Source organism: Coregonus lavaretus (assembly GCF_964263955.1).
Source record: "Coregonus lavaretus genome assembly, chromosome: 7".
Taxonomy (NCBI): domain Eukaryota; kingdom Metazoa; phylum Chordata; class Actinopteri; order Salmoniformes; family Salmonidae; genus Coregonus; species Coregonus lavaretus.
Window position 1 is genome coordinate 16,341,347 of NC_139994.1, and position 23,640 is coordinate 16,364,986.

Consider the following 23,640-nt stretch of genomic DNA (forward strand, 5'->3'; position numbering starts at 1 on the left):
TTGGAAGACCCATTTGCGACCAAGCTTTAACTTCCTGACTGATGTCTTGAGATGTTGCTTCAATATATCCACATAATTTTCCTTCCTCAAGATGCCATCTATTTTGTGAAGTGCACTAGTCCCTCTTGCAGCAAAGCACCCCCACAGTATGATGCTGCCACCCCCGTGCTTCACGGTTGGGATGGTGTTGTTTGGCTTGCAAGCGTCCCCCTTTTTCCTCCAAACATAACGATGGTCATTATGGCCAAACATTTATATTATTATTTCATCAGACTAGAGGACATTTCTCCAAAAAGTATGATCTTTGTCCCCATGTGCAGTTGCAAACCGTAGTCTGGGTTTTTAATGGCAGTTTTGGAGCAGTGGCTTCTTCCTTGCTGAGCGGCCTTTCAGGTTTATGTCGATATAGGACTCGTTTTACTGTGGAATTAGATACAATTGTACCATTTTCCTCCAGCATCTTCACAAGGTCCTTTGCTGTTGTTCTGGGATTGATTTGCACTTTTCGCACCAAAGTACGTTAATCTCTAGGATACAGAACGCGTCTCCTTCCTGAGCGGTATGACGGCTGCGTGGTCCCATGGTGTTTATACTTGCGTAGTATTGTTTGTACAGATGAACGTGGTACCTTCAGGTGTTTGGGAATTGCTCCCAAGGATGAACCAGACTTATGGAGGTCAACAATTGTTTTTCTGAGATCTTGGCTGATTTCTTTTGATTTTCCCATGATGTCAAGCAAAGAGGCACTGGATTTTAACCCTCCCGTTGTCCTAGGGTCAAAATGACCCGCCACTGTGTTGAACCAACTTTATTTAATTTTTATATTTTTGGGATCATTTGTGAGAAGGAGGCAGTGAGACTTTAAAGAAAGTATCACTGCCTCCTTCTCACAAATGATCCAAAAAATATAAAAATTAAATAAAGTTGGTTTAACACAGTGGCGGGTCATTTTGACCCTAGGACAACGGGAGGGTTAAGGTATGCCTTGAAATACATCCACAGGTACTCCTCCAATTGACTCATATTATGTCAATTAGCCTATCAGAAGCTTCTAAAGCCATGACATCATTTTCTGGAATTTTCCAAGCTGTTTAAAGGCACAGTCAACTTAGTGTATGTAAACTTCTGACCCACTGGAATTGTGGTACAGTGAATTATAAGTGAAATAATCTGTCTGTAAACAATTGTTGGAAAAATGACTTGTGTCATGCACAAAGTAGATGTCCTAACCGACTTGCCAAAACTATAGTTTGTTAACAAGATATTTATGGAGTGGTTGAAAAACGAATTTTAATGACTCCAACCTAAGTGTTTGTAAACTTCCGACTTCAACTGTATCTATCCATCCAAGTATATTATAGTCCACATTATAGCACTGTATATTATAGTATACAGTGGGGAAAACATGTATTTAGTCAGCCACCAATTGTGCAAGTTCTCCCACTTAAAAATATGAGAGAGGCCTGTAATTTTCATCATAGGTACACGTCTACTATGACAGACAAATGGAGGGAAAAAAATCCAGAAAGTCACATTGTAGGATTTTTTATGAATTTATTTGGAAATTATGGTGGAAAATAAGTATTTGGTCACCTACAAACAAGCAAGATTTCTGGCTCTCACAGACCTGTAACTTCTTCTTTAAGAGGCTCCTCTGTCCTCCACTCGTTACCTGTATTAATGGCACCTGTTTGAACTTGTTATCAGTATAAAAGACACCTGTCCACAACCTCAAACAGTCACACTCCAAACTCCACTATGGCCAAGACCAAAGAGCTGTCAAAGGACACCAGAAACAAAATTGTAGACCTGCACCAGGCTGGGAAGACTGAATATGCAATAGGTAAGCAGCTTGGTTTGAAGAAATCAACTGTGGGAGCAATTATTAGGAAATGGAAGACATACAAGACCACTGATCTCCCTCGATCTGGGGCTCCACGCAAGATCTCACCCTGTGGGGTCAAAATGATCACAAGAACGGTGAGCAAAAATCCCAGAACCACACGGGGGGACCTTGTGAATGACCTGCAGAGAGCTGGGACCAAAGTAACAAAGCCTACCATCAGTAACACACTACGCCGCCAGGGACTCAAATCGTGCAGTGCCAGATGTGTCCCCCTGCTTAAGCCAGTACATGTCCAGGCCCGTCTGAAGTTTGCTAGAGTGCATTTGGATGATCCAGAAGAGGATTGGGAGAATGTCATATGGTCATATGAAACCAAAATATAACCTTTTGGTAAAAACTCAACTCGTCGTGTTTGGAGGACAAAGAATGCTGAGTTGCATCCAAAGAACACCATACCTACTGTGAAGCATGGGGGTGGAAACATCATGCTTTGGGGCTGTTTTTCTGCAAATGGACCAGGACGACTGATCCGTGTAACGGAAAGAATGTATGGGGCCATGTATCGTGAGATTTTCAGTGAAAACCTCCTTCCATCAGCAAGGGCATTGAAGATGAAACGTGGCTGGGTCTTTCAGCATGACAATGATCCCAAACACACCGCCCGGGCAACGAAGGTGTGGCTTCGTAAGAAGCATTTCAAGGTCCTGGAGTGGCCTAGCCAGTCTCCAGATCTCAACCCCATAGAAAATCTTTGGAGGGAGTTGAAAGTCTGTGTTTCCCAGCGACAGCCCCAAAACATCACTGCTCTAGAGGAGATCTGCATGGAGGAATGGGCCAAAATACCAGCAACAGTGTGTGAAAACCTTGTGAAGACCAAATACTTACCAAATACTTATTTTCCACCATAATTTGCAAATAAATTCATGAAAAATCCTACAATGTGATTTTCTGGAATTCTTTGTCTCATTTTGTCTGTCATAGTTGACGTGTACCTATGATGAAAATTACAGGCCTCTCTCATCTTTTTAAGTGGGAGAACTTGCACAATTGGTGGCTGACTAAATACTTTTTTTCCCCACTGTAGGGTGTGAATTTGAAGGCATGGTGGGTAGTCTGTGAGTCATTCCTCATTGCAGGTTCACAGAGCTGCTGATCAACAGCACACACAGCTCAGAAACAGCCAGAGCCTCTCCTCCGAGGTAATGGCTGAAACGGGAAGCGTTTTATGATGTGAGAGAGAAACGATTGTGAGCCTTAAACCAACTGAGAGTGATGGAGGAATGGGGGAGGGATGATGATGTCCTCGTGTGTAATTCTATAGGATCAGAGGATTGATTGGCGGTCCATTAAAACTGTGTGCTCTGGGCCTGAGGGACCACTCCACCACTCCAGGAGTCCTTAAGAGCACTGGCCAGTGTCGTAGTTGGCCAGAGAGCAAATACAGGCCAAGATATGAAAGCTATACAGGCTCTAGCTATTATGGGAGCCCTTAATCTGTCCCCAGGCAACATGAGGATTTGCCACAGGATAGAGTAGCAGCAGTTGAACCACAGGAAGAGGAGAGGAAGAAAACAGCTTCTCACACTCACTACTTTTCTTCCTGGAGTAGATTTTTAATCTCCATGTCGGATGGCAGGACACAGTTACGTTGAGTAGCTAATATCTGTTCCTGAGCCAGGAATAGCAATGAGTTGCAGGTTATAGTTTTTTTTCTAAAGGAAATGGAGACACCAGGATGCACCAATGTGTCGTATCAATCAGTGTGATGTAAACACAAACACAGGCACGCGCAGGCACACACACGCACGCACGCACGCACGCACGCACACACACACACACACACACACACACACACACACACACACACAAACACAATTACTTTCAAAGACATTTTAATATTGGAACGTATTTGGAAATACCCTTGGAAATCATTTGACAATACTTTCAAATACTTCCAATAGAAGTAGTTGATTCCCGCCATATTATTTGAAAATATTCAAAGAAAAATAAGTATTTCATAATAAATACTCCAATGTATTTGAACCCAGGTCTTTCACACACACATACACACACACAAACACACACACACACACACACTAGTTTCCCAGGGCATATCAGACCTGTGTGCATAGATAATCACAGTCATGTGTGTTCCTCGGCCAAACACTGATAGCGACAGCTGGCACTAGCTTCATCCTTTCCCAGCGGCCCACCCAGTCACACACTGCTCCTCACCCCCAAACTCACCGCTGCCATAGACCACCTGTCGAGTGAGTAGATGAGTAGAGAGACAGCACCGGAGAGCACAGAATCAGAATCCCATTGGAGAATAATAGTTACCATGGCAGCACACAATAGTGAACCTCCCCTTGAGTGAACCACCTTTTAAAAAAGCACACGAGAGAATCTCAGGAAAACCCTGACTGCTGATAAAAAATAACTGGGAGTTTACTTCTCTCACGGTTTCACAGGGTCTAAACCCTTTGAAGGAAGGAGAGACCCTCTACGGGGGCACACATCATGGCATGCATCATGGAATGACATGGAATCACTGGCCACTTTAATAACGTTTACATACCGCATCTCATATGTATATACTGTATTCTATTCTACTGTATTTTAGTCAATGCCACATCGACATTGCTCGTCCTAATATTTATATATTTCTTTATTCCATACTTTTACTTTTAGATTTTTGTATTGTTGTGAATTGTTAGATACTACTGCACTGTTGGAGCTAGGAACACAAGCATTTCGCTACACTCGCAATAACATCTGCTAAATATGTGTATGTGACCGATAACATTTGATTTGATCACGGTGGGTTCACCAGCAGATGAATTGGTAGCTGTGTGAGACTAGAGAATAGCTGCAGGCTTCACCAAGCCCGGGGGACTCCGTTCTAATTGTGTTCAACATTAAGGAGCAGTATCTGCCTCTCAGGCCCTGTGCGTGTGCAGTCAGCCTTGGAGAAAATAACACTGCCACATGGAGATAATATCAATTACGTCTACAGTGTACCACAGAGAAGGAAAGTGGCGAATGTATTCGAGGGATGGGAACTTTATTTGATGTAGCATCAACTGAATTGATATTATGAACAAAATATAGACAGGGAGTGGAGCTAGGAGTATAGTAGAGGACTGGCCACCCCTCTGAGCCTGGTTCCTCTCTAGTGGAGCTATAGGAGTATAGTAGAGGACTGGCCACCCCTCTGAGCCTGGTTCCTCTCTAGTGGAGCTATAGGAGTATAGTAGAGGACTGGTCACCCCTCTGAGCCTGGTTCCTCTCTAGTGGAGCTATAGGAGTATAGTAGAGGACTGGTCACCCCTCTGAGCCTGGTTCCTCTCTAGTGGAGCTATAGGAGTATAGTAGAGGACTGGTCACCCCTCTGAGCCTGGTTCCTCTCTAGTGGAGCTATAGGAGTATAGTAGAGGACTGGTCACCCCTCTGAGCCTGGTTCCTCTCTAGTGGAGCTATAGGAGTATAGTAGAGGACTGGCCACCCCTCTGAGCCTGGCTCCTCTCTAGTGGAGCTATAGGAGTATAGTAGAGGACTGGTCACCCCTCTGAGCCTGGTTCCTCTCTAGTGGAGCTATAGGAGTATAGTAGAGGACTGGCCACCCCTCTGAGCCTGGTTCCTCTCTAGTGGAGCTATAGGAGTATAGTAGAGGACTGGTCACCCCTCTGAGCCTGGTTCCTCTCTAGTGGAGCTATAGGAGTATAGTAGAGGACTGGCCACCCCTCTGAGCCTGGTTCCTCTCTAGTGGAGCTATAGGAGTATAGTAGAGGACTGGTCACCCCTCTGAGCCTGGTTCCTCTCTAGTGGAGCTATAGGAGTATAGTAGAGGACTGGTCACCCCTCTGAGCCTGGTTCCTCTCTAGTGGAGCTATAGGAGTATAGTAGAGGACTGGTCACCCCTCTGAGCCTGGTTCCTCTCTAGTGGAGCTATAGGAGTATAGTAGAGGACTGGCCACCCCTCTGAGCCTGGTTCCTCTCTAGTGGAGCTATAGGAGTATAGTAGAGGACTGGTCACCCCTCTGAGCCTGGTTCCTCTCTAGTGGAGCTATAGGAGTATAGTAGAGGACTGGCCACCCCTCTGAGCCTGGTTCCTCTCTAGTGGAGCTATAGGAGTATAGTAGAGGACTGGTCACCCCTCTGAGCCTGGTTCCTCTCTAGTGGAGCTATAGGAGTATAGTAGAGGACTGGCCACCCCTCTGAGCCTGGTTCCTCTCTAGTGGAGCTATAGGAGTATAGTAGAGGACTGGTCACCCCTCTGAGCCTGGTTCCTCTCTAGTGGAGCTATAGGAGTATAGTAGAGGACTGGCCACCCCTCTGAGCCTGATTCCTCTCTAGCTTTCTTCCAAGGTACCTTTTTTCTAGTGAGTTTTACCTGGCCCCTGTGATTCTTATTTTGCATTGCTTGCTCTTTGGGGTTTTCGGCTGGGTATAATAATATAATATAATAATATGTTATTTAGCAGCCGCTTTTATCCAAAGCGACTTACAGTCATGCATGCATACATTTTTGTGTATGGGTGGTCCCGGGGATCAAACCCACTACCCTGGCGTTACAAGCGCCATGCTCTACCAGCTGAGCTACAGAGGACCACCCATCTGTAAAGCACTTTGTTACAACTGCTGATGTAAATAAAGAGGGCTTTATAAAATACAATTTAATTTGATCAACTGATTTGAGTTAGGAGGGGAGTAATTGTGACTGTGAAGGAAATACTGTACATGGGACAATTGACCTGTAAGAGTTAAGTACCGGGTTAGAATGGATGGTCCTATAGGCAAGCACTGTGGATGGATGGTCCTAGAACAGGGATGTGGATGGATGAGACAATTATATTTTTTGTTATTCAATTTTCATAGTGCTATAGTTTACAGGACCTCGTTTTTGAAGTGGTATGCATTACTGAAAGTGAATGTATTATATCATTTTGGGATAGTTACGTTTTAAGAATGCGGTAGGCAGAAATGCTAAACCCCATGCGTTTCCCATGAGACACCATCTAATTGACTGAGTTATATCAGGTCTATCCCCCGGGCCCCTCACTTAACATGCAGGGTGTATTTTTGGTAGAAATTGCACTCCTTCCTGTCCCCCATTACTCCTTCCCCTGACATTACACAGTCTCTTCAATTCCAATTGTAAACAACAGAAAAGTATGAATATTCAGAATGACTACGGGCGTTGGAATTACTATCTAAAATTGCACCACAAGATTAAATCATTTGAAGGATAGCAGAACTTGGAGGGAGAGGGAGAGAGAGAGAGAGAGAGAGAGAGAGAGAGAGAGAGAGAGAGAGAGAGAGAGAGAGAGAGAGAGAGAGAGAGAGAGAGAGAGAGAGAGGAGAGAGAGAGAGAGAGAGAGAGAGAGAGAGAGAGAGAGAGAGAGAGAGAGAGAGAGAGAGAGAGAGAGAGATAATCGTGTAATGTGATAGTGATCTTTTACAGTGAAGCCCCTCAAAGAGCCTCATATCATTGTGATGGAACTGGATATGAGTCATATACATGATAGAGTATATCTGGGGGCGTCTATGATTCTGTTACCACAATACCGTATTCTCTACTTAAAGAACTTAAAAGACTCCCAATCTTTAATGACATTACAAGGATGTATTCAGTCATGACTGGTTGGGAACCACATTTCTGGGATATGTTTTAATATGTTGAGAAAAAAAAATCTTCCCCCCAGCACAATAAGAATGCATGTTTAACAATTTTTGTTTTGTTGACTATCCAAAAAAACAAAAGACCTAATTTGTTTTGGACAGGGCCTTGGACACTCCATCATCCACTTGACAGACAGAAGTGTGAAATAACTAAAATTACTAATGGCGCATTCGTAAATTCACTCTGGCTATCTACTCCGATTTCAGAGCACTCTCGTCTGAGTGTGCCATAGTGCAGAATAACTGAATATGAACAGTGTCAGTAAACGTCGGCAAAAAAGTGTAATTAAATTGTTGCCAGCAGCACAGTTACAGTCACTAACGCTCTAGACAACATGAAAACAGCCTAACCACCTCTGCTAGGGCGAGTAAAATAGTCAGAGTGAGGTGTTCTCTCATTTGTGTCTGGAAATAGCCAGCTAGCTTGGGTGCATGACTGCTGTTGTGAGGTCAGAATGCTCAGATCAACCCTACTCCTCGGCCAGAGCGTCCAGTGTGCGCTCGGAATGCTCCAAGAGCGAAACACTCTGAATTTACGAACAGACAATCTGACAACGGTCTCAATTTACGAACGAAACCAAAGTGCACTTTGACACACTGGAGGCAATTTACAAACGCACCCTTAGTGGGGAAAAATCCATAATTTACACCTTCCTCTCTCCTCTCCAGGGAAGCTGTGGCGCAGGAGAACGGTGCTCCAGGTGCCCCAGGGTGATGGGCGACCCTGCCCCCCTCAGAGGGAACAGTGGAAGCCTTGCCCAGTCAGACCCTGCTACCAATGGAGATACAGCTCCTGGTCCGAGTGCAAGTCTGAGGTGAGGTGTTCTATCTCTCTCACTCTCTCTCTCTCTGTCTCTGTCTCTGTCTCGCTCTCTCTCTCTCTCTCTCCTCTCTTTCTCTCTCTCTCTCTCTCTCTCTCTCTCTCTCTCTCTCTCTCTCTCTCTCTCTCCTCTCTCTCTCTCTCTCTCTCTCTCTCTCTCTCTTTCTTTTTCTCTCTCTCTCTCTCTCTCTCTCTCTCTCTCTCTCTCTCTCTCTCTCTCTCTTTCTTTCTTTCTTTCTTTCTTTCTTTCTTTCTCTCTCCCTTTCTTTCCATCTATCTCTCACACACTTTCTGTTTTGTCTGTCTCTGTCTCTTTCTCTTTATTTCTCTCTTTCTTATTTGCCAGAAGCATCTATATTTTTGACAGACAGGGCACTGTATTCTATTGCAGAGTAAGGGAATGTTGACACTCCTTTGTTCTGGGCTGTTTTCTCCTCCTTCTGGAGTTTCTGACAGCAGACAGTAGCTCATCAGCAGCCTACAGCACAATCCTAGACTAGCTGTTATTTCTGGCAAACCAAAGATCAATGTCATGGCCTTGACAGGCATAGAAACTCTGAACTATAACAGTGAACCTGGTGGGTAACCATGCCTGAGACCTGAAGACTTGTGTTAGCTTCCCAAGCTAATGCCTAGGCTTTAGCTCAGAGGGCTAAAGCCTACACACAATGGCAATCTGTGACACAAAATTAAATGGCTATGGAGGTGTATTTTAACCTGTATTTTCTCTCTATGTTTATCGTCCAGGGTGCGAGGTGCGGAGAGGGGCTGCGGTTCCGTAACGTGTCCTGCTTTGTGTCGGACGGGTCTGGCCAGGGAGAGGGCAACCTGGTGGATGATGAGCTGTGTGGAAACCTTGAGCCCTCAGTAGACGGCGACAAACAGATCACCCTGGAAGAACCTTGTACCTCGCCCTGTCCAGGTAACTAACTTAACTTGGCCTGCAATGACTGGGGATCCAGAGTCCTGGACAATGGACCCAGTCCCTAGATAAGAGGCTGCCAAGATCTGACCAGGGAAAACGCCTGACCCTATGATCAGTAAAGATTCTCCTCTGAGCATCCATCTAATCTACTATGTAACTAGTTCAACACAGCAATCTGGTTACAATGTGGAACATTAATGGTGTTTTGTAGATTTGTATAGGTCTGTCTGGTTGAGAAAGCCCCTTGTCCTTTGACGTTCTTTACCAAATATGCAGAGACATTTTGCTGTGCCTTTTAGGCTGAGCTGAGTTCACTACTGCCATTAAATCACATTTATATGGTCCTAGCTGTGTTATATGCTAGTCAAGCTCTCTCATAACATGAATCTCTTAGGAGCAGTATCCTGCTGACACTGACAGTAAACACTGATGACTGGATGGTTAAATACTCTGGTGCTAGAGAGCACTGCTACAGTGTGTCATTCTCTGTTTCATAGTGATGTTGACTGACATTGTAGGGAATCCAACAAGCTAGTAAAGTGAGGTTTCTAAGATCTGATTATATGAATACATTATTTCCTTATCTCCAATGACATGAAAGTGGAGATAACTCAATGATTTTCTCTTCTGAGTAAAAACCTTTCAACGTCATACATTTCAGAGAGTTGCTAGGGAAAAAAGTGGATCTGAAAACGACTAGTATGAACACTATTTTTACAGTCCGCATTTGCTTTTTTGCCAGTGCCTGTGAATGACAGATCCAACGTCCCATTTTGACAGCTCCTCTGTAGCAGAAGTAGAGAGTTGTGACACAAACTCATGCAGCAGAAAATTGTGTGTGGTGTTTGTGTGTGTGTGTCTGTGTGCGTGTGTGTGTGTGCATGTTTGTGTGTGCGCATGTGTTTGTGCATGTGCGTGTCCAGAGCTGTGGTAGTTGTGGACACGTGTGTAGTCATAGTCATCTTTGTAATGTTACTCTACTTCCCTACTATCTTACTAATCATTGCCCTCACACATATCACAAAAACCCTCAGCCTGTGGCCTACTAAATCTACATAGCCAGCTCTAATCTCCAGTGGTATAGCTCAGGCAGCCAGGACAGAGGAGGCAGGTAATCTCCACTTGAAACCCCACCAGACATCACCTCTCTCCCCCTCCTCTACCTCATCACACCCCTGCCTCCCTTGCCTGATCGTAGCCCAGTCCATGACCCCACCATGCCTGACGCACGTACTCTGATAATCATAAGGCGGATTAGGCCTCTTTGGACCTGGCGGCTTTATGATTAATTAATATTTAGACGTGTGCTCACTTCCTCCCTGCCACTACAATGGGATGAATGAATGACTCTGACCTATTTTAATGATCCAAGCTAGAATAGAGGATAATGAAAAATGGGATCTGGCTCTGTTGGGGAAATATTTGAGGACAGGTTTAATTATTACATTTACATTTTAGTCATTTAGCAGACGCTCTTATCCAGAGCGACTTACATGAGCAATTAGGGTTAAGTGCCTTGCTTAAGGGCACATCGACAGATTTTTCACCTAGTCGGCTCAGGGATTAGAACCAGCGACCTTTCGGTTACTGGCACAATGCTCTTACCCACTAAGCTACCTGCCGCCCCAGGGATAGGGTTTAAACCAACAACAAAAAAAATGAATTCTCTGAAGAAGTCTGAGAATTCTGCCTAGTGACAATCAGTGTGGGCATAGGATGACATCTAAACCAAATAAAAGTAACATTCAAGTTTCCCATTACAATGATGTAGTGCCAGGGCCAGGAATATTGTGATATGACCATGATAAACTCTGGCGCCATGGTCAGGTTACATGGTTAACAGTAACATCTCATATAGTACTGGACATTCTCAACTGTGTACAGCTAAATGTGTTGAAGGTTGTGTACTGTGTGTTTCTGTACAGGTGACTGCTACCTGACTGACTGGACACTGTGGAGCCCGTGCCAGCTGAGCTGTGTCAGTGGAGATGACCTGGGTTTCGGCTCAGTGCAGGTCAGATCCAGAGCGGTGCTGGCCCAGGAGCCAGAGAACCTACTGCAGTGTCCAGAACAGGAGTGGGAGGCTCGGCCCTGCACTGGTCAGTCTACAAACACACACACACATACACACACACACATACACACATTCAAAAATACACACTTGCATTTGTCCCTTTATGATATTATATGAACTATTTGTAGTCTGTACTGACCCATAACTCTCCTCCCACTACAGAGGGCCAGTGTTATGAGTAGTCTGTACTGACCCACATTTATCCTCCCACTACACAGGGCCAGTGTTATGAGTAGTCTGTACTGACCCACATCTCTCCTCCCACTACAGAGGGCCAGTGTTATGAGTACAAGTGGATGACAGGAGCGTGGAGAAGCTCCTCTCGACTGGTCTGGTGTCAGAGATCTGATGGATTAAATGTCACAGGTATGTGTCTGTGTGTGTGTGTGTGTGTGTGTGTGTGTGTGTGTGTGTATGTGTATGTGTGTGTGTGTGTGTGTGTGTGTGTGTGTGTGTGTGTGTGTGTGTGTGTGTGTGTGTGTGTGTGTGTGTGTGTGTGTGTGTGTGTGTGTGTGTGTGTGTGTGTGTGTGTGTGTGTGTGTGTGTGTGTGTGTGTGTGTGTGTGTGTGTGTGGATAGTATAACAAGGAAAATCTGGACAAGTGGGAACATTTCGCAGATCCCCACAAGGAAAAATACTATTTTAGGCTTAGGGGTTAGGTTCAGGGTTAGGGGTTTGGAGTTAGGGTTAGGGTTAAGGTTAAGGTTAGGGTTAGTATTAGGGTTAGGGGTTAAAGAAAATAGGATTTTGAATGGGAATCAATTGTTTGGTCCCCACAAACGTAGTAAAACAAATGTGTGTGAGTGTTTGTGTGCTGCTCATACCCCATCCCCCGTCAGAATGCAACCACCAACACTCCTTCTTTTAAACTAATCCCTTTATATATTTGCCTACTTCATATGCCGCTGAATAGAAGTCACTAAACCCTTCTCCAAGGACGAGTTTTGAGTGGTATCCTACTGTAGCAAAATATTTCAGTCACTGCCTCTCGATTTAGTAGCTACATTATCAAAACTGTATGAATGTGTGCGATGTGAATTAGCTCAGAAGCTCCAATGAATAGTACAATACAGTTCTGCTACAGTCAGCCACCCAGCCCAGCTCTCTCCAGGTCGGGTGCCTCTTTGGCTGATGATGATGAGGTGGGTACGGTTATTTAAAACCCTGTCTCTGCCTGTCGGAGCGAGTGGAATTTGTTTGTTCGAAGAAGAGAGAGATTGCTTTCCGAGCACTTCCTGACTGCCTGTCATTGTGGAGCTGAGGCTGCGTGTATGTGTGCATGCATTCCTGTGTGTATGCCGGCGTGCCACCGAGTGTGCGTGTGTATGTGTTAGTGTGTGTGTAGGAGATGAGGAGGATTTAATCCTTGACGATGACACATTTCAAATCTGTTAGCCGTCACACGTCAGCTTTAGGTCTGTGACTGCTGCCTTTGCCTCGGTGGTGCTCAGAGCTAGGAGATGCCGGAAGAAGAGTTACAGTGTATATGTCACTTATCATGAAGGATGCGTGTCTTATTCAGCGATGAATCATCTGAGGAATGAATAACCACTGACTACTAGCAGTGACTTTGCTGACAACTTGTTTATTGTGGAAAAATTGACTTACTACGACTGTGATAATTATGTGGTTGTCTCAACTAGTTACACTATATATACAAGAGTATGTGGACACCCCTTCAAATTAGTGGATTCGGCAATTTCAGCCACACCCGTTGCTGACAGGGGTATAAAATCGACCACACAGCCATGCAATCTCCATAGACAAACAGTGGCAGTAGAATGGCCTTACTGAAGAGCTCAGTGACTTTCAACGTGGCACCGTCATAGGATGCCACCTTCCAACAAGTCTGTTTGTCAAATTTCTGTCCTGCTAGAGCTGCCCCTATCAACTGTAAGTGCTGTTATTGTGAAGTGGAAACGTCTAGGAGCAACAACAGCTCAGCCGCAAAGTGGTAGGCCACACAAGCTCACAGAATGGGACCAACGAGTGCTGAAGCGCGTAGCGCGTAAATATCGTCTGTCCTCGGTTGCAACACTCACTACCGAGTCCAAACTGCCTCTGGAAGCAACGTCAGCACAATAACTGTTCATCGGGCGCTTCATGAAATGGATTTCCATGGCCGAGCAGCCGCACACAATCCTAAAATCACCATGCGCAATGCCAAGCGTCGGCTGGAGTGGTGTAAAGCTTGCCACCATTGGACTCTGAAGCAGTGGAAACGCGTTCTCTGGAGTGATGAATCAGGCTTCACCAACTGGCAGTCCGACTGACAAATCTGGGTTTGGCGGATGCCAGGAGAACGCTACCTGCCCGAATGAATAGTGCCAACTGTAAAGTTTGGTGGACGAGAAATAATAGTGTGGGGCTGATTTTCTTGGTTCGGGCTAGGCCCCTTATTTCCAGTGAAGGGAAATCTTAACGCTACCTCATACAATGATGTTCTAGACGATTCTGTGCTTCCAACTTTGTGGCAACAGTTTGGGGAAGGCCCTTTCCTGTTTCAGCATGACAATGCCCCCATGCACAAAGCGAGGACCATACAGAAATGGTTTGTCGAGATCGCTGTGGAAGAACTTGACTGGCCTGACCTCAACCCCAACTTTGGGATTAATTGGAACGCCGACTGCGAGCCGGCCCTAATCGCCCAACATCAGTGCCCGACCTCACTAATGCTTTTGTGGCTGAATGGAAGCAAGTCTTCGCAGCAATGTTCCAACATCTAGTGGAAAGCCTTCCCAGAAGAGTGGAGGCTGTTTTAGCAGCAAAGGGGGGACCAACTCTATATTAACACCCATGATTTTGAAATGAGATGTTCGACAAGCAGGTGTCCACATACATTTGGTTATGTAGTGTATCTTAATATGAATGCACTAACTGTATGTCGTTCTGGATAAGAGCATTTGCTAAATTACTAAAATGTAAACGAGTGGATGAAAAATTTCTGCAAACTATAACTAACATGTTGTTTGGTGTGTAGGCATACAGTATGACATTACAAATCGAATCAAACTTTATTTAATACGCATTTATCTAGACAGCTTAATACACATTACATGTGTTAGGTACAGTAGGTGTGCATTAATCATGATATTGCCTGAATTCACACTCAACGTATATTAATGATGCTATAGATCCTATGCCAAGGCATTCCACAGCCATACGCTCCAGATGGTATGCATATTTTATGCATATTATATTAGATCGGTTGATTGGCATATACCCTGTATTTCCTTGATGCAAACACTTCCTTTCATGCCATGTGGCTTCCGCTTATGATTTGCATACGATGTGTGTGTGTGTGTCCATGTGCATCACCATCATGAATATTCTAAACATCTTCAGATAGATTAGCAGTTTTCTGCCTACAGTATCATTTTTATGAATAACTTACTCTCTGAGTGTTGCTACACATATATCTCTTGTGAAGTGGGATGTTGAAGTGAAGGAATTTAGCTAAGTGGTTGAAGTGGACCGATGCTGACTGGTACAGAGTACTGGGCCTGGTACCTGTCATTCTCTAATGCTTGGGTACATATTGTAAAATACCTGCTTAAAAGGTACTGTTAAATTGAAGGAAGAACTGGAACCTTTTTCATTCCTTCAAGCACTTGGATAAAAGTGTCTGCTTAGTTGCAGATATTATATTATGTTACATTTATTATGATTACGCTCCCTGGCTGCTGTGGTAACCCTGTTTCTTTCAGCCTGGTTACCGTGGTGCTGTTTAAACCCCTAATGACGAACCTAGTCCTGACTGCCACCTACAACATTGTCATAGAAACCAAACTTATCAGCAAGGAAGGGCTGTAGGACTGACTGAGCTGTGAATCTGTTCTAGTTCCCTCCACTACACTACCATATCCATCCTCGGTATAACCTTGGTCTAGTTCCCTCCACTACACTACCATATCCCTCCTCTGTATAACCTTGGTCTAGTTCCCTCCACTACACTACCATATCCCTCCTCTGTATAACCTTGGTCTAGTTCCCTCCACTACACTACCATATCCCTCCTCTGTATAACCTTGGTCTAGTTCCCTCCACTACACTACCATATCCCTCCTCTGTATAACCTTGGTCTAGTTCCCTCCACTACACTACCATATCCCTCCTCTGTATAACCTTGGTCTAGTTCCCTCCACTACACTACCATATCCCTCCTCTGTATAACCTTAGTCTAGTTCCCTCCACTACACTACCATATCCCTCCTCTGTATAACCTTGGTCTAGTTCCCTCCACTACACTACCATATCCCTCCTCTGTATAACCTTGGTCTAGTTCCCTCCACTACACTACCATATCCCTCCTCTGTATAACCTTGGTCTAGTTCCCTCCACTACACTACCGTATCCCTCCTTTGTATAACCTTGGTCTAGTTCCTTCCACTACACTACCATATCCCTCCTCTGTATAACCTTGGTCTAGTTCCCTCCACTACACTACCATATCCCTCCTCTGTATAACCTTGGTCTAGTTCCCTCCACTACACTACCATATCCCTCCTCTGTATAACCTTGGTCTAGTTCCCTCCACTACACTACCATATCCCTCCTTTGTATAACCTTGGTCTAGTTCCCTCCACTACACTACCGTATCCCTCCTCTGTATAACCTTGGTCTAGTTCCCTCCACTACACTACCATATCCCTCCTCTTGATCTAGTTGGTCTAGTTCCCTCCACTACACTACCATATCCCTCCTCTGTATAACCTTGGTCTAGTTCCCTCCACTGCACTACCATATCCCTCCTCTGTATAACATTGGTCTAGTTGGTCTAGTTCCCTCCACTCCACTACCATATCCCTCCTCTTGGTCTAGTTGGTCTAGTTCCCTCCTTTACACTACCATATCCATCCTTGGTATAACCTTGGTCTAGTTCCCTCCACTACACTACCATATCCCTCCTCTTGGTCTAGTTGGTCTAGTTCCCTCCACTTCACTACCATATCCCTCCTCTGTATAACCTTGGTCTAGTTCCCTCCACTCCACTACCATATCCCTCCTCTCTGTCTAGTTGATGTAGTTCTATTACAGTATCCCTCCTCTTCTCTCCTATACCCTTCTCTTATATATATTGATTTACCCCAGTGTAAAATTAAAGCTTAGTGAGAAAACAGCGAGCCCTTTTATTTATGCCTTAAGGCAGTCTACTCTGCTGCATTGATGGGACAACGGGAATCTCCCTGAGGCAATTACTTAAAGGGATGGGGATTGGGATGAGTCCCGGGCTGGACTACCTTCCCTTCTCAGGCATGCCTGTATCCCAAATGGCACCCTATTCCCTATATACTGTAGTGCACTTCTTTTGACCAAGGTCCATAGAGCTCTCATCAAAAATAGTGCACTATGTAGGAAATAAGGTACCATTTAGTACACAGACATGTTGTCCTTGATATCTGAAGCGTAAAAGCCCAGGTACTGTATCAGTATGAACGTTGCAGTGAATGCATCAACTCACTACAGTACACACAACTCATTTGAGACCTAGAGAGCTCTGTCTGCTTTCCTGTTTATCTAACTGTGTCTGTCTGTACGCTTGCTCTCTGGGTGGTGCATAATGTGTAGCGTATATCTGCTAAACCATGAATTAATGGGACTGTGTGTTTTTGTCAGGGGATTTGGGGAGGAATTTTGAGCAGCTAGCTATCAGAGTGCTCTAATTACTGAATTATTGCAATATCAAAATATACTGTGGGGGGGTGGGGGGGGGGGGGGGGGATAATGAGAGAAATAGAGAGAGGGAGGGAGGAGAGACATGTAGAATCTAAGCGAGCGAGCGAGAGAGAGAGAGAGAGAGAGTGCAAAACAGAGAAGAGGTGTGTAGTGTCTCTGATCCATGTTGCCTGCAGCACAACAGACTGAAGTGCAGTAACAAAGACAGCAGTGAAAGCTAAAAACCTGGGCCACGTGTCTGCTGCACTGCTGTGTGTGTGTGTGTGTGTGTGTGTGTATATATATATGAAAGTGTTTGTCTGCTTGCATTAGCGCAATAAGTAAATGTACAGAATCTTTATGTCATAAAGGGAGACTGCTTCCCATGGCACCCTCTCTTCCATCCCCTCGCTGCCCCAAATCCCTCCCACTGACACTTGCCCTCTGACCTCTACCCTACAGGTGGCTGCCCTATGACGGCCCAGCCCGTGGCAGACGTTCATGTGACCCAGCCTGCAACAAACCACGCTCCTTCTGCACAGAGGTGAAAAGAGAGAGAGAGAGAGAGAGAGAGAGAGAGAGAGAGAGAGAGAGAGAGAGAGAGAGAGAGAGAGGAGAGAGAGAGAGAGAGAGAGAGAGAGAGAGAGAGAGAGAGAGAGAGAGAGAGAGAGAGAGAGAGAGAGAGAGAGAGAGAGAGAGAGAGAGAGAGAGAGAGAGAGAGAGAGAGAGAGAGAGAGAGAGAGCGAAACAGACCCTGTGGGGATGACACCAGTCCATCTGGGTTAGTTTGCAATTGTTAGTCTCTGATGGTGTGTTCATGCCATTGTTATGGTGTTCCTATTACATGTGCAGATGAATGCCCCTGTACTTACTGTATCGCTACAGGGATCGTTGCATCTGCCGTAGCAGGAGCCTACTACATAAATGTACGTAAAATGATAACGCATGATCAAGAAGACTATTTTATTTTTCAATTATACTTCCTCTTAACTAAACTCCCTCTCACATTATCAAGCTTCTCACAGGCAATCCCAGAACAAGTACAAATAACATAGAACATATAACTTCAATTTTTTAAAATTAAATGTACTTGATTCTCTGTCTTATGTGAGAAAGAAACATCCGATAATATACAGCCTGGTCTTTGAAATGTAGTCTGTCCCTCCTCGGGCTGAGAGCTTCCAGCATTTGTGTTCACTGCAAACAGAGTACATTTCCTGGAAACACCGGGGGACCAGTTAAATGGGTACACTAGGAGTTTGTGTGTGTGTGTATGGGGATCGACACCATCTACACACACACACCCATGTCAGAACACATCAGAACCAGTCACTATTACTAACACCATGAACCAGGACTCAGCCCTCTAGTCAGTGCTAGCTGAGGGGGCTGTGAGAGAGCTACAACAACATGTCTAGCTGAATATGGCTCAAATGTGTCTAGGCGTCACTACAGACCCGGGTTCGATCCCAGGCTGTGTCACAACCGGCCGTGACCGGGAGTCTCATAGGGCGGCGCACAATTGGCCCAGCATCGTCCGGGATATGGGAGGGTTTGTCTGGGGGGGATTTACTTGGCTCATCGCGCTCTAGCAACTCCTGGTGGCGGGTCGGGTGCCTGCAGGCTGACTTCGGTGTTTCCTCCGACACATTGGTGCGGCTGGCTTCCGGGTTAAGTGGGCAGGTGTTAAGGAGCGCGGTTTGGCGGGTCATGTTTCGGAGGACGCATGACTCGACCTTCGCCTCTCCCGAGCCTGTTGGGGAGAAAAAGCGGGTAAAAAAATAAAAATAATGTGTCAGTTTGTGTATTGTGACTCTGCTCTTTTATACTGAACAAAAATATAAACGTAACATGTAAAGTATTGGTCCTATGTTTCATGATCTAAAATAAAAGATCCAAGACATTTTCCATATGCACAAAAAGCTTATTTCTCTCAAATGTTGTGCACAAATTTGTTTACATCCTTGTTAGTGAGCATTTCTCCTTTGCCAGGATAATCCATCCACCTGACAAGTGTGGCATATCAAGAAGCTGATTAAACAGCATGATTATTACACAGGTGCACCTTGTTCTGGGGACAATAAATGTGCATTTTTGATGCAACAGATGTCTCAAGTTTTGAGGGAGCGTGTAATTGGCAAGCTGACTGCAGGAATGTCCACCAGAACTGTTGCCAGATAATTTAATGTTAATTTCTCTACCATAAGCCTCCTCCAGCGTTGTTTTAGAGAATTTGGCAGTACGTCCAACTGGCCTCACAACCTCAGCCCAGGACCTCCACATCCAGCTTTTTCACCTGCTGGATGGTGTGAGACGAGCCACCCGGACAGCTGATGAAACTGTGGGTTTGCACAACTGAAGGATTTCTGCACAAACTGTCAGAAACCGTCTCAGGGAAGCTCATCTGCATGCTCGTCATCCTCACCAGGGTCTTAACCTGACTGCAGATTCGGTGTCGTAACCGTGGTGGTGGGGTTATGGTATGAGCAGGAATAAGCTATGGACAACGAACACAATTGCATTGTATCAATAGCAATTTAAATGCACAGAGATACCGTGACGAGTTCCTGAGGCCCAATTTCGTGCCATTCATCCGCTGCCATCACCTCATGTTTCAGCATGATAATGCTGTACACAATTCCTGGAAGCTGAAAATGGCCCAGTTCATTCATGGACTTCATACCCACCAGACATGGCCCAGTTCCCACCAATATCCAGCAACTTCACACAGCCATTGAAGAGGAGTGGGACAACATTCCACAGGCCACAATCAACAGCCTAATCAACTCTATACGAAGGAGATGTGTCGCACTGCATGAGGCAAATGATGGTCAGACCAGATACTGGCTGGTTTTCTGATCCACACCCCTACTTTCTGTGACCAACATATGCATATCTGTATTCCCAGTCATGTGAAATCCATAGATTAGGGCCAAATGAATTTATTTCAATTGCCTGATTTCCTTATATGAACTAACTCAGTAAAATCTTTGAAATTGTTGCATGTTGCGTTTATATTTTTGTTCAGTATATGTTTGTGCTGTAAGTGATCTCCCAGGGCTGGGGGAGAGAAACAGTGTTTCTGTGATTGTGTATGCTGTATATCTTGTTCCAGTGTGTTTTTGTGCTTGTAGGTTTGGTCGTTAGTAAATTTCTTTTTTTCTGTCAATGAGATTCCCTATTTTTGTGTCTGTCTATGTGTGTATGCATGCATGTGTGTGTATAGGAGAATATGTGTGTGTCTGTTTGTGTTTGTATGTGTGTGCAGGCACGTGTAGGTTTTGGTGCGTTTAATGTGTGTCAGCCAGCCTCAGTCTCAGCAGTGTGTTGTTTAGCCCCATGCTGCGGTACAGAACCAGGCTGCATAACAAACCGGTGATAAGGCTGCTGCATCCTCATCCTGCCCCTCTCTTTGTCTGCCACTTTGGTTATGCTAATCAGCCCTCCTGTTTCCTGCCCTATTCTTTCATCTGTCGGCCCTGTGTGTGTCTATGTGTGCGTGTGTGTTCAGTCGTACAGCCACTGATTGCATTGTGGGTATTTCTTCTCTGGGTGATTATCCTCCGGAGATTGCCGGGGAATAGGGGAACCCCCCGCCAAGCAGGCAGATGAGTGAACAGAGAGAGAGAAGAATAAGAGAAAGAGAGGAAGAATAGAGGAAACCTTTGGGTTGGCTGGCTATATACCCCTACAGACCCCACCCTTTCAATCTCAGAGCATGAATTTCTGTCTGATCCCCCCTCTTTCAAAGCAGCAGTAGCATCACAAAGGGGTTTGAAACATGTGATGGTGCATTTCAATACTGCCAAGATATGAGGCTGAGCTAAAGCTGAGTGATGATTCATTCAATTACACCTGGGAATATCTGATAAGAAATAACCTCACTTTAATCCAACTTGGTGCTTAGCCAGGTCACTAGCCTCCGACTGCTTTATTTGCTCTACTAAAAGAGAGGAAACTGACAAAAATGCCTTCTGTCCATGTTTTGATTTTATATTGACCATCTCTAACACACCTGCAAAGCAACCCCTTGATGTGCGAGTGCATTTCCCTCATACATGTGTTCCTTCCCTCTTCTCACAGGCGGGTGTGTGTGGTTGCGAGGAGGGCTATACGGAGGTGATGACGTCAGACGGCCTGCTGGACCAGTGTACGGTGATCCCCGTGTTAGAGATCCCCACGGCGGGGGACAACAGGGCTGACGTGAAGACCATCAGGGCGGTCAGCCCCACACAGCCCTCCAACAGCCTGCCTGGCCGTGCCGGACGCACCTGGTTCCTACAGCCCTTCGGACCAGGTACACTAACCAGACAGATTTACTCTATCAATTTATGGGACTGTAGGGAACCATCCAAGAAATGTCTTAGTTGTTATTATGTGGTATTGTCAAATCTTGTTAGAATATCGGCCTGTATTTTGTAGAAAGTAAATGTGAATATATTCAGGAATTATAACAGAATTTGCAGCAGAGCTACAAAGAGGCAATAATTCTGCATTGTGTCATTCCCGGTAGCCACAAATTGTTTTTGCACAAATCCTTTAACTGTCACGATCGTCTAAGGAGGAGGACCAATGCGCAGCGTTGAAGGTGAACATATTTATTTAGAGAATGATCACACGATCAAAACAACAGACGATAACGTGATGTCTACGGTTTAACACAAACCAAATAAGAACAAGAAACCACAAAGAATGAAAGCCTAACGGCTACCTAAGTATGACTCCCAATCAGAGACAACGAGCTACAGCCGTCTCTGATTGGGAGCCACCCTGGCCAACATAGAAATGCAACATAGAAACTAACACCCTGGCTCAACATACGAGAGTCCCCCGAGCCAGGGCGTGACGCTAACGACATCAATAAATAGTTGAACAGAAGTCTCACACCGCCATTTGCGCACACATTTAGGATTAGGCACAGAATTTCTCATCCTCAAAATATCCAGAATTTCTACTCACATATGATGATACACTGGATCTTAATATTTACAGCAAAATGAAAGTACAATCCACCTATAATAATTTCCAACAACAAGATGATCAGGAAAACATATGGTGTACTGCTGCCCTCTACTGCACAGGAATGGAGTTGCACTGAAGCCATTCACATTATAGTCCAATGTGAGCTGTCTCTGACGTTGGTCACTTGTCAGTGTGCTAAGTGTGTGTGATGTCTCCTTCTCTACAGATGGTAAACTCAAGACATGGGTCTACGGTGTGGCAGCTGGAGCTTTTGTTCTACTCATCTTTATAGTCTCCATGACCTTCCTAGCCTGGTAAGTTAACCTGTTTGATAGTTTGTGTATATCAGTCATCTGTATGTCTGTCACCTGTATTCTGTATGTCATCACTTGTATGTATGTATGTATGTATGTATGTATGTATGTATGTATGTATGTATGTATGTATGTATGTATGTATGTATGTATGTATGTATGTATGTATGTATGTATGTATGTCATCACCTGTATGTACACTGAGTGTACAAAACATTAAGGACACCTGCTCTTTCCATGACATAAACTGACCAGGTGAATCCAGGTGAAAGCTATGATCCCTTATTGATCCCTCACTTGTTAAATCCACTTCAATCAGTGTAGATGAAGGGGAGGATACAGGTTAACGAATGATTTTTAAGCCTTGAGACATTTGAGACATGGATTTTGTATGTGTGCCATTCAGAGGGTGAATGGGCAAGACAAAATATTGAAGTGTCTTTGAACGGGGTATGGTAGTAGGTGCCAGGCGCTCCAGTTTGTGTCAAGAACTGCAACACTGCTGGGTTTTTCACACTCAACAGTTTCCCTTGTGTATCAAGAATGCTCCACCACCCAAAGGACATCCAGCCAACTTGACACAACTGTGGGAAGTATTGGAGTCAACATGGGCCAGCATCCCTGTGGAACGCTTTCGATACCTTGTAGAGTTCATACTCTGACGAATTGAGGCTGTTCTGAGGGCAAAAGGGTGGGGTGCAACTCAATATTAGGAAGGTGTCCTTAATGTTTTGGACACTCAGTGTATATGTCTTCACGATCACATCAGTTTCATTTTGACCCATTCATTTTCATTTCAAATCATGTCATTATTTGTACTCTCCATTTTGCTTTTCTCTTTCCTTCCATCTATCTCCCCCCCTCCTCCGTGCACCATCAGTCGGAGTTATACCCGTCACTATAACTGGAACCCTGACCAGTGCACTGATACGGTGGTCTGGATGGGGCAGAACGATCATACCATGGCTTATACGTGTCCTGACTGCCAGCATGAGGCACATGAACTAGAACAACAATATGAAGAACAACAACCACATCAGAATCATTGTCAAGATCAACAACAATTACAACGACAAAAACATAAATATCAGCAAAATAATCAACAACAACCACAACAAAATCAAAATCAACAACAACCACCACAACAAAATCAACACTGTCAGCAACAACCATATAATCAACAACATCAACATCAATATCAACAAGAACCACAACAGCATCAACAACAAAACCATCATAAGCCACAAAATCACCAACAACAACCACAGCAACAACCACAACAACAACCACAACGCTTTGAAACACTCATAACTTAGCTGCCGTGTTCGCTGCCGTGTTCACACAAACTCCCCTACCCTCTCG

The 23,640-nt window shown here is 44.8% G+C and overlaps 1 protein-coding gene across 1 annotated transcript in view; it reads left to right on the top strand.

Moving 5' to 3' along the window:
• The window catches only part of LOC311132194 (thrombospondin type-1 domain-containing protein 7A-like), a gene marked incomplete at both ends in the record, with an annotated part of 209,378 nt that overhangs the window by 184,422 nt on the left and 1,316 nt on the right, over positions 1-23,640 (top strand). Inside the window, 8 exon segments of the mRNA XM_084165414.1 lie at positions 8,198-8,343; positions 9,096-9,270; positions 11,199-11,372; positions 11,618-11,713; positions 17,465-17,497; positions 17,500-17,546; positions 21,086-21,299; positions 22,191-22,278. Coding sequence (XP_084021540.1) covers positions 8,198-8,343; positions 9,096-9,270; positions 11,199-11,372; positions 11,618-11,713; positions 17,465-17,497; positions 17,500-17,546; positions 21,086-21,299; positions 22,191-22,278 — 973 coding nt within the window.